General features: G+C 34.6%; 2 protein-coding genes across 4 annotated transcripts; both read left to right on the top strand.

The window, feature by feature from the left end:
• Positions 1–1452: 1452 nt before the first annotated feature.
• LOC114401179 (ubiquitin carboxyl-terminal hydrolase 2-like) lies at positions 1453–5332 on the top strand. Of its 2 annotated transcripts, none has more exons than XM_028363624.1 (6): positions 1453–1611; positions 1832–1885; positions 2033–2079; positions 3984–4030; positions 4144–4246; positions 4334–5332. In XM_028363624.1, exons 2-6 carry the CDS (start codon positions 1855–1857, stop codon positions 5108–5110), a joined length of 1005 nt encoding a protein of 334 aa, XP_028219425.1. In that variant the 5' UTR covers positions 1453–1611; positions 1832–1854; the 3' UTR covers positions 5111–5332. The 2 variants fall into 2 exon arrangements, with proteins under 2 accessions (XP_028219425.1, XP_028219426.1); XM_028363625.1 differs by having other exon boundaries at positions 1457–1611; positions 1718–1885.
• Positions 5333–6017: 685 nt separating this feature from the next.
• On the top strand, positions 6018–17198 carry LOC114403370 (probable inactive serine/threonine-protein kinase scy1). Of its 2 annotated transcripts, XM_028366293.1 has the most exons (21): positions 6018–6447; positions 6572–6670; positions 6753–6904; positions 7119–7191; positions 7280–7402; positions 7771–7879; positions 8883–8962; positions 9115–9196; positions 10290–10429; positions 10520–10630; positions 10750–10866; positions 10990–11079; positions 12067–12120; positions 12341–12415; positions 12521–12596; positions 12701–12800; positions 13142–13211; positions 14453–14526; positions 15429–15535; positions 15770–16018; positions 16481–17198. In XM_028366293.1, exons 1-21 carry the CDS (start codon positions 6322–6324, stop codon positions 16753–16755), a joined length of 2382 nt encoding a protein of 793 aa, XP_028222094.1. In that variant the 5' UTR covers positions 6018–6321; the 3' UTR covers positions 16756–17198. The 2 variants fall into 2 exon arrangements, with proteins under 2 accessions (XP_028222094.1, XP_028222095.1); XM_028366294.1 differs by lacking the exons at positions 6018–6447; positions 6572–6670; positions 7119–7191 and having other exon boundaries at positions 6897–6904.
• Positions 17199–17433: the final 235 nt, after the last annotated feature.

Consider the following 17433-nt stretch of genomic DNA (forward strand, 5'->3'; position numbering starts at 1 on the left):
TTTGAAATATTTTTATATATTAAAAATATTAATTTATTTTTTTATAAATATTTATTATTTATGATTTTTAATTAATATTTATTTATTTATAGTTGCTTCTAAATAAAAAAAAGAGTTATTAAATAAACAATATGGTGTTTAGAGATGTCAAAACAGGTCAGCCCGGCCCACGTGGGCTGGCCCGCAACGGGTTGAACTAAAAGTGGGCTAGTCTAGCTCGGCTCACTTTTGTGTGGGCTAACAAAATGTCAGCCCGGCCCGGCCCACCACGGGTTGGTGGATTATGTGGGCTGACCCACTTTTTTGTTTTTTTTTTTTTGTAAAAAAAAATTATTTCAAACAACTTAAAATAAAATTCAATATAAAATTCAAACTAAATCAAATACAAACATTCAATATTAAAGTGATTGAAATCTTCAAAATAAACATTCAGCATTAAGATAATTGAAATTTAAATATCATAAAAAATAAATTTTTAAACTATTGAAATTAAACATTAGAGTCATGGACTCTGAAATCTATAATAACTTCCTCTTTTTTCTCAACATCACCATTACAAAAATAAAAAATAAACAATATCATTAATAAGTCAAATAAATAAAACAACACACATTATTGTTATGATTATTTTAAGAACAATTATTGTTGTATTTTTACCCATTACTTCATATTGATTATGTGAGTGAGAAATTATATAAATGTGAAATTTACTCACATTATTGTTATGATTATTTTAAGAACAATTATTATAATTATATGCTATAAAATTATACTCATATCTTTGATGATTTCAAAGTTAAGTTAATTATTTTATATTTTACTCTTTTTACTTATTTAAATATTAATAAATATGGAATATATAGGTTATAAGAAAATATATGATAAGTTACTTTAATAAATCATAATATTTGATATATTCTATTTTATGATGATAACCCCATCAAAAGATTGATCATCAATATGTTTAATTTTAAAAAATATTTATAATACTTGCAAATTTCATTAATAATGAATTATTTATAATAAATTATAAAATAATAAAAAAATTATTTTATAAATATTTTATAATGCAAAAGTTTAATAAATTTAAATTTAAATAATTATAAATTTATATTTATTATTTTCTTTTTAATTTATACACATAAGGAGTAAATCATGAAAATTTTCAATAGACTTAAATATGTTTGAAAATAATACCTGTTTAATTAATAATAATAATAAAATAAAAATTTAATTTCTTAACAATTATAAATTTATAATAATAATAAAATAAAATAATATATTATTTAAATTTGGTGGATTGACGGACTGATCCACCAACTTACGGGTTAAACCCACTTAACCCACGGATTAAATGATCCGGGTTGAAAAATTGTTAGTATCGATTCTTTCTTAACAAAAATTTGTCCGATCCACTTTTAACCAGCAGTGGACCGGGCTAACCCATGTACCGAAATCCATTTTCACTACTCTAACGGTATTGGTGTTGTATAACTATAAACCCTTGGCAGTTTGGAATGTGGAAGAACTTTGAATTACAGACTTACAGTGCAAAAACAAAACCTTAACCCAACCGGACCGGGTATCAAAGGCAGAGAAGAGAGTAACAAGGTACCTTTTTTTCTTTCTTTCTTTCGTGTCGTTTTATTGCAAAAACGATTCATTCTCAGCGTCGTTTCGTGTTTGTATGCGGAAAATTCTGGTTGCCGGAGAGAAGATTGGGAACAAGATTTGTTTATCTCTGTGGGGACAAGCAAGACAAAAATCAAGTTTGTTTTTGGGAAAATCGTACCCCTGAACCTGAGTTGTTGTTTTTTTTTCTTGTTCGTAGGTTGCTTCGAACAGTTTAGAATCATGTCTTGGTGCACCATTGAGTCCGATCCCGGTATGCAAAGTTCATCGGTTTTGTTTTTGAGATTAATATTTGGTTGGAGTTGTGGCTAGGATTGAGGGCTCACGGAGTGTCTTGTTTGATATAGATGCTGATTGGTACATTCTTTTAGACTTTGATTTTGCTTCTTTCTCTTCCCAGGTGTGTTTACAGAACTCATTCAGCAAATGCAAGTGAAAGGAGTACAGGTATTTTTTTTCATAGTCTTTAGCTTGGTCTTGGTGGGGATGTTGGTTTTTGTTTCTTGTTTAGGACCTTTTGCTTCCCTTTTGGGGTGTGTTTGGGAGTTGGTTTTTGGAGGGTAAGGGAGGGGACAACAAATGTTTTATTTTTAATAAATATTCTCTATTTTGATTAATTTTTAAAATAAGAATAAAATGATAGATTAATTTTTTTTATTATGAACATTACATAACTCTCTTAATTTAAAAATTAAATATCATCCTACCTTTCTTATCCCTCTAAAACCTAACTTCCAAAGACATCTTGGGGATGCTTGTTTCAAGCTAAAATATTGCATCCTAAGGAATATTATATCTAGGAATATTATTCCCACGAACAGGGCTGGTTAGCATTTAGTATCAACGTTACAGGGATATTTAACTGTCAAATTTTTCTATTTGCTAGTGTTCTTATTTAAGTTGGTTTTGTCAATTATTCGCAGACTGTTGTGTCCTAGCATTCATAATAATGTAAATAACCTGGTGAAAAGAAGAGAAGAGAAGAGAAGAAGAATACAACTAGAGCGGGCATAGGCTGTCCAATCTCTTGAAGCAACCACAGACCTATGAACTGAGCACAACACCAAGAAGAGATAAACACAACCTATCCTGTAATAATTCTAGTAGTAAGAGGCTTTCTTAAAGATGCAAGCATTTGATCCAACCCCTTAAATGGATCTTTAGTCCTTGTTTTTGGCTGAGGGATACCCTAGTTCACACAAAAAAAGCATTTGATCCAACCAAATTCACAGAAGAGCTATATAGACTGCACATCCTTGGCTTGATAATACCAGCCTCCTTGTTTCTCATAAGCCCCTCCAAACCCGCCAAAGTCTGACTGTGCTCACACTGAATCTTAAAATATTGTCCCATGGTACATGAACTAAAATAATGAGTAAAAGGGGTGTAGGCTAGCTAGCTTAATAGCACCAAAAAATGATGGAACAAAGTAAGCTGTACCACCTTTTTAAAATTAAAGGGCTTGTGAGGAAGTGAAATACCTTAATCTGAAATTAATTTTCACATAGCAATGCTTCATTTCAGACAAGAAAGCATGAACCATAGATTGAGAATGGAAAACTATGCTGTGGAAAGGAAAAGGGACTTTCCCTCTAAAGAGTTGAGAGAAGTCTTGATAGAATAAAGATTTGAGAGAAGTCATGAGAAGGCGATCTGATGAAAATTTTATTAAACTGCAAAAATGAATTGATATTACAAACAATTTTTTTTTTTTCAAGGCCCATTCATGCACACACACCAAGATAGCTTCTGCTATGAGCTAAAATCTAACTTGACTTGCATTAGACTCCAGCCGTCAAACTGAATGACAGTGGGCTAACTAACTCTGATAGGGTGCTGACTCAAACTGACAAGGTGCTGATTCAGCTCAACTGACAGTCTGACACAGCCACCAAAATATACATATACAGATAACAGCCCCCCACTAATTACAACATCACCCTCTACATGCCCTCAGGAAAGCTTGTACCTTGTGCAAAGGGATTCCTATTCCTGGGCATGTGTTAAGTGTATTGTTGTTTACCTTTTCTTGCCAATCCTGAGCATGACTGTTTGGAACTAATCCGGGTTTGTCACTACCAAAATGGAAAACTACCAGAAAATTATCAATTTGAATTGTTCAACTGACAATTTTTCAATTTAATGACCATGAAAATTGTTCAATGTTATCCAACATAAATCTGGTAAATTCCTGGGCTCAGAAAAAATACTTTTGTTCTTTCTGGTTCCAGTTTGAATATTTTTTATGCATGCTATCCCAAATTCCTTCGCATAGCGGAGAGCCTCTGGGCAATGGGATACGAAGTTTTTATGCTATCCCAAATTCCTCATGCCTAGATATGCCTTGGCAGGTTGAGGAACTGTATTCATTGGACCTTGACTCTCTCAACAGCCTTAGGTTGGTGTACTATATCAGCTAGTCTTGAACTTGTAATGATAGCCATATGTTATGATAATTGATTTGTGAACATTTGCTTGCTCTCTTTTCGTGGGATTTATCCTCAATTTCAGGCCTGTTTATGGGTTGATTTTTCTTTTCAAATGGCGTCCAGGAGAAAAGGATGATCGTGTCGTTATCAAAGATCCCAACCCTAACTTGTTTTTTGCTAGTCAGGTTATTATTACTTCTTTAATAATTAAAAGCTGATATCATAATTGTTTGGTCGTGTATGGTTTTACTGATCTAGCCATCCATTTGTAGGTAATTAATAATGCTTGTGCTACCCAAGCGATCTTGTCCATTCTTATGAATTCACCAGATATTGATATTGGTCCAGAGCTGACGAAATTGAAAGAATTTACCAAGAATTTCCCTCCTGAGCTCAAAGGTTTAGCCATCAATAACAGTGAGGCCATACGTACAGCCCATAATAGCTTTGCCAGGCCAGAACCTTTTGTTCCTGAAGAGCAAAAGGTTGCTAGCAAAGATGATGATGTTTACCATTTCATAAGCTATCTACCTGTTGATGGGGTACTATATGAGCTTGATGGATTAAAGGAGGGTCCCATCAGCCTTGGTCAGTGCTCTGGTGGGCAAGGTGATATGGAATGGCTGAAGATGGTGCAGCCCGTGATCCAGGAACGCATTGAAAGGTATTCCCAAAGTGAAATAAGATTTAATCTCCTGGCAGTCATCAAGAACAGGAAAGAGATGTATACTGCTGAGCTGAAGGAACTTCAGAAGAGGAGGGAGCGCATTTTGCAGCAGCTAGCAGCATCAAAGTCAGACAGACTTGTGGACAATAGCAGTTTTGAGGCACTGAACAATTCTCTCTCTGAAGTGAATGCTGGGATTGAAGCAGCTACTGAGAAGATCTTGATGGAGGAAGAAAAATTCAAAAAATGGAGAACAGAAAATATTCGGAGGAAACACAACTACATACCCTTTTTGTTTAACTTTCTAAAGATTCTCGCTGAGAAGAAGCAGCTGAAGCCCCTCATTGAGAAGGCCAAGCAGAAAACAAGCAGCCCTCGGTGAAGAATGTTTTATACAACCTTTTATGTGAATTTTTCCCCGGAGATATGAGTATGCCCATATGTATCACGTTGCACTTAATTATTTTTTTTAGCATTTTCTTAAGTGCTGATGCACAAGCTTCTTCTGTTCCAAGGATCTAACTCTACTTTCTTTGGTAAAGATTCTTCATTAGTTCTCTTTACTAATGGTTCTGGATTCAATAATATACTGTTAGGGGATGAATTTAATCTTAAAAGCAAATCTATAGCCCCCTCGGTTTCTCTCGGCATATGAAAGGAGAGGCGTTGATCAAGTTGTGACTGACCTGATTCTCTTTCGTTGCTGTCCATCAAAGGACACTAATATATCTGTTGGTCATCAAATTAAACTTACGTTTGCGCGTAACCCTTCCATTTCAATAAACACGTGTATAAACTACAAATTGCATATCACTCCACGCTGCACCAACTTTGCTCTTTTATTCGGAGGTATTCGGAATTGTGGTCGGTATGTCACGGTATTTAAAAGGTGATTAAAATTAAACTTCTTTCATGAGCACAAGTGTAAACATACAAATGGTCGAGGGAAGAATTCAAATAAGCGAAACGCTCAATTTGTGGCTTGTAAGAAAAAATCTCCATACTCCACACCACATTCACGAAATAGATTTATCGAGTGCAATGCCAATCAAATCTTCACAACAGAAAAACTAATATCTATGAGTTTTATATTAGCACTCCCTAGATGGTACAAGCAAAATTATTTTTATTTCGAGAAAATCACTTTCATAAGGTTATATATGCTTAACCAAATGATTAGATGGTATTATGTCATGGTAGCGGTGGTTGTTTACTTGTTTTACAAGAATCTATTTTTGATAAAATCGTAGAAGAACAAAAAATGTTTTGGACAGAGAAAATTGAACCTGAATTAATCATTTATGTAAATAAAAATAAAAACTATAAAATTTAACATTTGTTTATGTGAAGACGAGAAATTGAAAAGCACCTTTAAGCAAAGGTTGGCTGAGCATTTGCATTTTCCTCCTCCATGCTAGTAGGGACAGGTTGACGAAGAATCCAATTTCTCTTGCTATTGTATGCATTTCGTTGAGAAAGAGTGTTTCAGATCCCGAACCGCATCGTACGGTACCACAAGTACGAGTTACAGTTATAGTTATAGGTAGTAGCGTTAGCGTGATCAGATCAGAATTGTGATCGTGGATCGAAGCAATGTTCAAATTCTTGAAAGAGGTGGTGAGTGGATCTGGCACGGGCCTCAAAGATCTCCCATACAATATCGGTGAACCTTATGCTTCTGCTTGGGGCTCTTGGCTTCATTTTCGCGGCACCTCCAAGGTAACTCACTCACACTCACTTCTTCTAATTCATATACTCCTAACTCCAACATTATGTACATAATATTACCTTCAATTTGGAACTAAACCTGACTAATTTCACGTTGATTTGGTTTTGGTTTCAGGACGATGGTTCTCCGGTGTCCATATTTTCTCTGTCTGGGAGCAATTCTCAGGATGGACATTTAGCTGCGGGGCGTAATGGCGTTAAGCGTCTTCGCACTGTAAGCTTAGCTTGTCTTATGTTGCTGCGGATGTTTCAATATTTTTGGATGATTTTCCACTGTTGATGGTGCAATTTTTCAGGTTAGGCATCCGAATATTTTGTCGTTTCTTCACAGCACCGAGATTGAAACCGTCGACGCTGGTTCTCCCAAGGTTACAATTTATATGGTGACTGAGCCAGTGATGCCGCTGTCCGACAAGATTAAGGAGTTGGGTCTTGAAGGTACACAAAGGTATCAATGGAGTTCCCGCTTCGTATCATGATGTATTTCAGTTGCTGAAGTGTTGTTTGACATCTTACATTGCACATGATTTCAAGTGTGGTATTATGTGGAAATTACTTAGCAGGAGAGCTTTGACTTTGATTTTGCTGTTTAGTATCAGTTGGTTTATGAATTGAGTAAGTAGCATTCATTTGTTATATTTGACTCCTTGTTGGAGTTGTAGGGATGAATATTATGCTTGGGGCCTGCATCAGATAGCAAAAGCTGTGAGCTTCTTAAATAATGATTGTAAACTTGTGAGTGTTCATGAGCTAGATATAAATATGGTCTTTATGGTCACTAGTTGCTTTTTTGGTTTTTTCTAACAAACTTTGCGTGTTGCAGGTTCATGGTAATGTTTGCTTGGCTAGTGTTGTTGTCACACAAACTTTGGACTGGAAACTCCATGCTTTTGATGTTCTATCAGAGTTTGAAGGGAGTAATGAAGCTTCCTCTGGGCAAATGCTGGTAATTTAGTGTTTGGCTGCAATACCTTGTTTTCTTGTTAGCTTTAGCATAGGTTTCTTGGTATGAGGTTAAAAGGTCATGAATGTCCTTACTCATTGGCCGACCACAGTGTGATTTAAAAAATTATTCTCAAGCTACAGCCTTTTGTTGCTTCACTTTACTGGTCTTTAGCATTTGAGCATCTATCTTTATAAAGTTTATGGCAAAATTGAATGACATTATGGATGCTCTCTTGAAAGGAGTTTTTCCCCCCAGGGTGGGGATGGGGGACCTTGCAAGGATTTGTGAGGCATTTTTATTGTTTTAAAAAATAAAAAGAATTCAAGTAGTGAAACCTAATATATATTCCTCACATGTTTTCTATTCAGCAATATGCTTGGCTTGTTGGATCACAATACAAACCAATGGAACTGGCAAAATCTGACTGGGCTGCAATTAAGAAGTCTCCTCCATGGGCCATTGATTCTTGGGGCATGGGTACGTTATTCTCAGTTATAAACTTATAATGCATTATGATAGCAATTTGAAATATTAGGGGGAATGGAACAAAGGAACATTCTGTTATTGTTTCAGTTTCTCTTGCTTGCTGATTGTAACATTTCATGTCCTCTTATTGTCTAGCCTAGTCAATATGGTTGTATCATGGGGCACACAAGTTATATTATGGAACTTGTTCTTGTCTATAGCTGGCTGCATTGGTGATTCCATAAAACGAAACAAATGAATTTTATATGTGAAACTACATTAATTTCCTTACTATCAAAGATATAAAAGCTGATATTGAACCTTCACCAAACCTCTTAAGCTTTTGCAAGAGTTGGTACTTAACATGGTATCAAATTTTCTATGATAAAGTGTTAATGAATTTGATCCTCCACTCCTGCTCTCATTCTTCTAAAAGTTGAATTTGAGCAGGGGCAGATTGAGCCTGTACATTATCTATGCTTCTGGCCAAAGGGCTCATTCACGAGGAGGTATGCTAGTGATATAAAAACTAATCTTGAACCTTCACCTAACAGCTGAAACTTTTGGGGGAATTGGTCCTTTATACTTGCTTACATAATGAAATGCAATTAGTTAAACTCCATGCTCATTTATTCTTGGGGCATGGTTATGTTTCTACTTGTTGTTTTGCTAAGAAGGGATCATAATATCAATTTTAGTTCTTAAGGGAAGAAGGAAAAAACTATAAATAAAATATCTTATTCTTAAATCTACATTTGTATAATGTTTCTGATAGTTGACCTATTTCCTTCTTTCCAATCCCTAGTCAGTAGGAAATTATAAGTATTTTGGAATTTTGTTTACATATTTTGTTTAACCGTTTCTCTCATAAATCTTCTTTAAGAATATGTTCATATATTAGAAAAACATTGTCACCCATGCGTCAGTAATATTGGTTCAAATTATGTAAACTTACACAGATGTTGTTGATTCACAGAATAGACCTATCTAAATTAATAAAGTTCTTATTTTATAGGTTCCTTAATCTATGAGCTATTCTCTGGTATGAAGTTGGGCAAAACAGAGGAGTTACGCAACACTGTCTCCATTCCCAAGGTCAGCCTGCTTAGGAATTTAATGTTGGTTTGTTTTTGTAGTTATTAATACATAGAATAAGTGAGGTTTTACTCTGTTGGTTGCTTTTTATATCTCATTCTAATGAAAGATTCATTCTCCATCTCTGTATGTCTTTCTCCTTTGTCTCACAGTCTCTGCTTCCAGATTACCAGCGGCTACTGAGTTCTGTGCCCTCTCGTAGATTAAATACATCAAAGCTTATAGAAAACAGTGGTGAGTGCTTCTTGATATATTTTTAGTTATCATTTACAGAAACATTGTTCACTTAGCATTGTTGGAGTTTGCTGCTTTGCTTGAAGGATTCATGTGTTTTGTGGTTTATCTTATAAGCTATATAGGATCCAATCTATTCCTCTATTAGGCTACTTAAAATTTTGGCTTGTCATATCTAGTATTTGAGCTTGTTATTGTCCTTACTACATTAGAATTGTCATAGAAAGTAGCTGAGAACTGCATGAAAATACATTGGTGATGGAGACCTACCTCAGGAGCTTCACATGGAAGAAAATAGATTAGACATGTTTCGTATTTGGACTTTTGTTGGGCCTTGTCATTTGTATTGGGCTTAAGCCTCTTCATTAGTTTGTTTGACTTTTAATACTTTTAGTTTATTGTTGGGCATTCAGTCATGGGCCTTGGTAATCTATAGTATAATAGGAAAAATATTGACTTTGTGATTAGTTTTGACTCATTTTTGAAATGAAGCTTTGAGAGAGAGTCTCTCTAAGTTCTTAGGAACACTCTTGGTTCTTTTCTTTGAATTTCATAATTAGTGGCATTTGGACATTACAGACAATATTAGTTATAGCTTAACGGTTTTTGAGGTGGATGCTTAACATTAGTTTTTGGAAAGAGGTTTCATGTTTAACTTAATGCGTTCAAGTAAGTTTTTTAGTTGATCAGAATGCAGTTAAATCTGAAATGTGGGACATATCTCTTACTTTCTGATTAGATTGTACACAAGAGAATCAAAGAAATTTGAGGGCTTTTCTTGCAAAGAGGACTAGGGGGGTATTTGCATACAGAGGTTATGGTTTATATGATAGAGCTTTGTATTGTGAGCACATTCTATTGTAAATTGATCTTAGGTTTTTCATATTTAGGACTTAGGAGGGAATTCTTCTGCTTCATGATCTGGTGAAAACAAGCAAAAATAAAATCCACTTCAACAATCTATACCACATTCTATTTTTTTTTTCTTTTTGAACTTTTGGTAGTTATCATTTGTTTTAGTCCTGATCCTGATATAAGTCTCTGCAATCCTTTCCATGAATTTATTTTGAGTTTGTCAGTAATACATGTGCAGAGTATTTTCAAAATAAGTTGGTAGACACAATACATTTCATGGAAATTCTTAGTTTGAAAGATAGTGTTGAGAAAGACACCTTCTTCCGCAAGCTTCCAAATTTGGCAGAACAGCTTCCTCAGCAGATTGTGTTGAAAAAGGTACGTCTCTTTGGAAGTTCTAATTTTAAACTTTAACATGATCAATATTTTATCCCAATTGATTATGTCGAACAATTTTGGTTTTCACAGTTACTTCCTTTATTAGCTTCTGCGCTTGAATTTGGTTCAGCTTCTGCCCCTGCTTTGACTGCATTGCTGAAAATGGGTTCCAGTCTTTCTGCTGAGGAGTTCCGTGTCAAGGTGTATAACAACTTCAACACCTTTATGATGCCCCTTTTCTACTTTCTTTCATACGGTGCTTGATTCTCTCTCTCTAACCAGGATTTCATCTCATGCTTGTATTGGATTTCACTATATAGGTGCTTCCAACAATTGTTAAACTTTTTGCATCCAATGACCGAGCTATTCGAGTTGGCCTTCTTCAACATATTGATCAGTTTGGGGAGTCATTATCAGCACAAGTTGTTGATGAGCAGGTATGTTGTTTGGATAAGATTGCTTAATTTCTTATCTTATTTTTTCCCCTTTGTGGTAAAATATACGGAGATTCATGCTGTCAATGCGAATATTTTTCATTTATTGTTGATACATATGATCAGGTTTACCCTCATGTTGCAACTGGGTTCTCTGATACATCTGCTTTTCTGAGGGAACTTACTCTCAAGTCCATGCTAATTCTGGCTCCAAAGGTATGTCTATTTATATTCATCTTAGCAAAATTTTATTTCCTTTAGATTCTACTAATTTACTTTAAAAATGAGAGATGTTATTGGTCTAATTAGAATTTCAGACTCATGAAATTTATGACAGTTATATTGCTAGTTCCATTTTTTTGGTGTTTGCATGGTATGTATGGCCTCATTACTTGTGTTTGTTAAATGCAGCACATTTAACATATGATTTAAATTAGTTTCAGCACATGTATATATCATTAGGATTTGATTAACATTTATTTTGTGATATTACTGTAAGTCTGTAACATCTTGCCTTGTTAAGAAGAGGTCTGGATTGTGTCAGAGCTTGGGAATTAGTATCGCAGAGGAGCTGCTATTGCTCTTAGAAACTACCTTACTTGCTTTTTCAATATGTAGTGAATAAGCACTTGTTTAGTTATTTGGGAATGATTAAATTTTGGGAAATTATTGGGTTTTTTTTCTCAAGAGTTTTCTCAAGAAGCTGCAAAAACAAAGTGATTATTTCTGCAAAATCAGCTGAACTAAACCTACACTAAATGTTCTCAAAGATGTTGAGTTTGCGTAAATGATGTTGAATTCACATCAATGAGATACATGATTTGCCTCTGATTCACATTTATAATACCAAATGGTCCCTGAATTCTGATTGATTCTTAAAATTGTTTTTAGATATTTGGTAAAAGAAGAAATCAATTGAGACACAATTATAGAGAATGAGGATAAGGAATCCTCCTAAACAAAAGAACAAAACTGAAAAGTACCTAGAAAAAGAAGTTCAAAGAAGCAAAGCTATACCCAATCCCTCAATATATATGTTAGTGAACCGAACCCCATTAAAATGCCATGTTTTTGAAAGCTTAGTTCCTTTGTCTTTACTGTTCCTTTTCTTCTTTCCCCTCCCAAATATTCTCTTCTATTTGATGAATAATCTTTAGTAGTTAATTTTTTATTTGTTAAAATGTTATTGTCTCATAATTGCAGCTGTCTCAAAGGACCTTTTCAGGATCATTATTAAAGCATATGTCAAAGTTACAGGTACTGCTTCCACCATTAGACTTTAGACTATCTTTAAACACTTAAAATTTGTTGATAATCTGACTGCCAATTCTGAATCTTTTGATTAAAATGGGACTATTATAAGTTTTTTTGGGGGGACGTGGTGTGTGTGCTGGGGCATGGGTCAGGCTAATGATAAAATAATCTTTCCTGGTTTTTCCTTTTCTAAAATTTATATAATCTGCAATTTATGTTGTAGGTTGATGAAGAACCAGCTATACGAACAAATACTACCATCTTATTGGGAAATATTGCAAGCCACTTAAATGAAGGGGTATGATCAAATAATGTTTGCCAGTTCAAATAGTTTGTTATATTTTTATTTAATGTTGGTAGCATATATTCATTGGTTAATTAACTCTTCAAGCTATTTTTTCAGACAAGAAAAAGAGTGTTGATAAATGCATTTACAGTCCGTGCTTTACGTGATACCTTTCCCCCTGCTAGAGGAGCAGGTATTAGAGTTACACCCATCTATCTATTATTCTTTTTCTTCAGTTTTGCAGTCGATGAATTATTCAAACTGTATTTTCTCATCATTTTAAATTTTAATTTACAGGCATTATGGCTTTATGTGCAACCAGTTCCTACTATGACATCACAGAAATTGCTACTCGGATTCTTCCTAATGTTGTTGTACTCACAATTGATCTTGATAGGTTATATCCTGCTGGTGGCTTACTATTTTCTGCAATTTGTGGATAAGTTTGCTAATAAATTGATTTCCCACTAACTAATATTTTTTAGTGGTTTAAATATATATTTTTTTTAAAATGCTCGTATTGCACTATTTCTTCTTAATTCCTTTTTTATTTTTGACATTAGGCTCTTTAATAATGGATGTTCTTTTGTCCAAGTATTTATATTTGTGCTATGTGCTACTTTGGCTGTTTTGCCAAACCTCAGATTCTAAATAGAGATCTTTCTTGTTATTGTGCGTTTGGATTTTTTTTCTTGTTTTGAGACAGTGATTATGTTATTTTTGTCATGGTTCAATCAGTGATGTGCGATCTAAGGCATTTCAAGCTGTTGATCAATTTTTGCAGATGGCGAAGCAACATTATGAAAAGGTATACTCTGAAATTCTTTTTGGCTTTTACTCATATGCATAATATGGTTCAAATCTTGGAAACAGCTTCTCTCTGCTTACAGGGGCAAGGCTGTGTACATCTACCCTCACCACTTTTTTTTTTTTTTAGATTTTACCTAAATTATTTATACATATCTCCCTTGTAATTTTAAACATTTTCTCTTTTAATTTAGATTTTTTAGATTCTACCTAAATCTAGAAATAGTTGTGAAACAAAATAGTTGCTAGTTTCTGCTTTACCTTTACATAATAATGCTCCTTGTTAGTTTTAATTAGAAACACCTTTATTAGAAGGAAATTTTATTGTTTAAAGAAAACTTAATTATTCAACTTATTTTGTGGGTTATCCCCTAAGGCCTACTTCTCATTATATAAAGGTTAAATTAGTTTATTAGTCCTCTAATTAATTTTTAGGTTCGATTTGGTCCTCTAATTTTTTTTGGATTCAATTTGGTTCTCTAATTTTTAAAATTGATTCAATTTGATCCTGCCGTCTAAATTGGACCAACAATGTTAAGAAACTGCATTTTGTGGCTGCTTAAAATCACTTAGTAACGGTTTTAAAGTGTTACAAAATGCACATTTAGGGCCAAATTTAGACGGTAGGGTCAAATTTAGATGACATCACCACTCAAATTAATTTAGATGGCGAGACCAAATTGAATTAATTTTAAAAATTAGAGGATCAAATGGAACCAAAAAAAATTAGAGGACTAAATCGAACCAATTTTAAAAATTAGAGGACCAAATTGAACTTGAAAAAAATATAGGACCAAATTAAACGTTAAAAATAAATTAGAGGACCAAAAAACTAATTATAACCTTATATAAATTGACAAAATCTAGGATTGTTGCCATGGACATACAGCTGAAGACTTACCTAATGTATGTACAGACTGGGTACTCTTTTGCTTATGCACTGACATGGTCTTGATCGTAGTAGTAAAAATATTTACAAAAACAATGCAAGTATGACAAAAAAGTTGAAGCCATAGGAAATCATGGGATGTTTGACAAACATTATCTGTATCAGACAATTACGAGAATAACCTGATATTAAAAGTTTCCACCTAAGTAGGTTGGTGTTGCTCCAAATTATGGGCAGGCCAGTTTTTGATGTTTTGTAGATCAATTTAAGTTTAAATAATTGTCTTAATGGTGTGACAAATTGTTGCCCCTTTAATGGTGAATTGTGATACTGATGTTCATGCTCTTATCTAGACAAATACAGCAGAGGCTACTGAGGGTACAGCCATTGGAATCTCTTCACTTCCAGGAAATGCAGGTTTACTTGGGTAAGTCAGTCCAAACTTTTGCCAGGCTGTTCACATGTTAAACAATAAAGAGAGAATAAGTAGTGTTAGTATGAGTTTTTTTATATTAAATAATTTAGATTACATTATTTAAGATGAAGTTCCCCTTTCTGTTTTAAGTTAGTGTCAGTTAAAAATACGTGGAATGAAAGCTAATCCTTGATTTATTGTCTACATACATAGAATATCAGTAGTAACAATAATAGCTAAAAATTTGATTTAGGTGCCACATATAAGTGGAGGACAGGCGTTGCTGAGGATTACAGAGTGAGAGTGGATAGTAATGATCAGAAGCTTACAGTTACGACTACCTATTGATACTATAGTTAGAAGTATATGTGCATGCATGCATGGATGCACCCATACATATATGTCTTTGTGATATGAGAGAAATGCAGCAACACACTCTCTAATATTCTCTTTTTGCACTTACTGGGTGAAATTCATGTGGCCCCTGCTAGTTATGTAGGCCTCCTTCCTTATTTGGTGGGTCCCATTCTTAAGTTAGTGGGATCCACATGAATTTCAACTAATAGGAGAGTGTGATGCTAATACAACTCTTGATATGATGGTATAGTATACAGTGTCAGAAATTGTCTTTAGTTTGGGACTTTGGGAGGGTTGTGTATAGATTACAAGTTGACAATATATGAACTAGTTCAATGATGCTATCTTTTGTTATGCCACTCTAGGAAAGGCACTTAATCAGTTGCAAAAAATAAGAACCTGCCAGTAGTGGTCTTGTCTAAACAGTCTTAAGGAGTTATGCATCACATTAGGGTGCCTGATTTTCTAGTTGAGCTTCAGTCTTCTTTAATTGCACCTGTGCTGCTGAGCGGTTTCTTCACATTATGTATTCTGACTTAACTCTCATCACTTTGTAGATGGGCTATGAGCTCCTTGACTCTTAAGGGTAAACCTTCTGATCATGCTCCAGTTGCTTCTGTCAGTTCTAGTGCACGTACTCCAACATCTTCCAATGCTAGCCCAGGTATGCCAAATGATCAGTCTCTTAATTATTTTAAATATGATTTTATTGTTGTGTATTCCCATGAATATGTGATTAAATCTTCCCCTCCCCATTTTGGCCTGTTAAGCTTGAAGCTCTTGATTGATTGTTGTTTTCGCAACTCAATGCCTAAAAAGCATAGCATGAGTTCAACCACCCAATTAATCTTTACAATTTAACTCGTGTTTATTTCACTTCTTTTTTTATGTATTCTAGCTGTAGATGCTCCTTCAACAGCACCTGTTCGTGTAAGCTCCACACCAGATTTTGCTGAACACCTTGTCCCTACATCCCCAACGTCAACAGATGGCTGGGGGGAACTAGAGAATGGACTAGGTGAAAATGACAAGGATGGGTGGGATGATCTGGAACCACTTGAAGAAATAAAGCCAACTCCAGCTCTTGTAAACATTCAAGCAGCTCAAAGGAGGCCAGTTTCTCAACCTGTTTCACAGATAAAACAAGGTATTAACTATTCAACTGTTAGTATTTTGGTGGGGATTTCCTCATTTCCCTGTCTGCTAGTTAGTAGTAGTTACTATTTATAATTTTCAGATGTCAGATTGGAAGTTATTTATCCATGTACTAGCATTAAAAAAATACTTATATGTCCATGGCTATGATCAAAATCCTCACAAAGTGATGGATGAAAGTGTATGAATTACTAGTTCATGTTTGCAACTAATGTTTGAATTTTGGTGTTTAAGGAATTAGTATACTTACCTTTCACTAAGGCATGAATTTTGATCCTTACTGAAAAAATTACAGTTAGCTTTTGATCTGTGCTTGAAACTTGAAAGCTTACAATATCCCTAGATGCAAAAGGAATATTCCCAACTCCATTACTCAAGTTAAATTCATTTACTTGCTGACTTTTATGTTCTCGGGTACTAATTGGTAGGGTTTACTTTATTTTTTTAATTTTAGCCTCAAGTTTGCTATCCAAAAGTACGCCAAAGTTGAGCAAGGATGAAGATGGTGATTTGTGGGGTTCCATAGCAGCTCCTGCTCCAAAATCATCAAAACCTTTAAGTTTGAAGTCAACTGTAACTGACGATGATGATCCTTGGGCTTCCATTGCTGCTCCTGCACCCACTACTAAGGCCAAGCCCTTATCAGCTGGTAGAGGAAGGGGTGCTAAACTTGCTGCTCCAAAGTTAGGTGCTCAGCGGATAAACCGGACAACATCATCCGGGATGTAAACGGAATTGCCACTTTCCAGAGAACGAAAGGAACAAGGAAATATTGAATCTGTACGTTGCCTTTTAATTCTGGTGGCTGGTGATCATGTTAAATTACATTTGTCCTTTCTATTAGCATAATTTGGTTTGTAAATTCTTTTAAGTGCCATTTTTATTTCAAGGGAAATCTTAAGGGCAGCAATAGTTGAATTATTCCAGGGCAACAAGGCTATGGTGTAATTAGTTTCATATTGTTATAGGAGAGTTTTTGGTCGAATTATTTCCTTAAACCTGTTCTATACTCAATGGTTCTAGTACTGTACACTTGTTTGTGTATTTAGTGGTGCAGTAATTAAGCATATAAACGTCAAGTGACGACTGAGAGCTTCTTAAAGGCAAGAACATCTTATAACCCTGATTTATTTGGTTATTGTGAATGATAAATAACTAATTGCAATTGGTCACATTGTAACAACGAATTGCAATACAAAGTTGGTTTTGATTTCATTTTTTATGTATTCCGGTCTAGCTGGGGAAGTTAAAAAACCTACATCTACATGGATAATGATGACACACCGGAAGTTTCCATGGCACGAAAAGGGTTTGAGACCATGCTCTAATGTAAAATAAGCATGGTATTAAAATTTGGTCTGGATTGGTCGGTTAGATCGGGAACTGGTTCAATCATTGATAAGGACA

This window comes from Glycine soja, chromosome 20 (genome assembly GCF_004193775.1).
Source record: "Glycine soja cultivar W05 chromosome 20, ASM419377v2, whole genome shotgun sequence".
Taxonomy (NCBI): Eukaryota; Viridiplantae; Streptophyta; class Magnoliopsida; order Fabales; family Fabaceae; genus Glycine; species Glycine soja.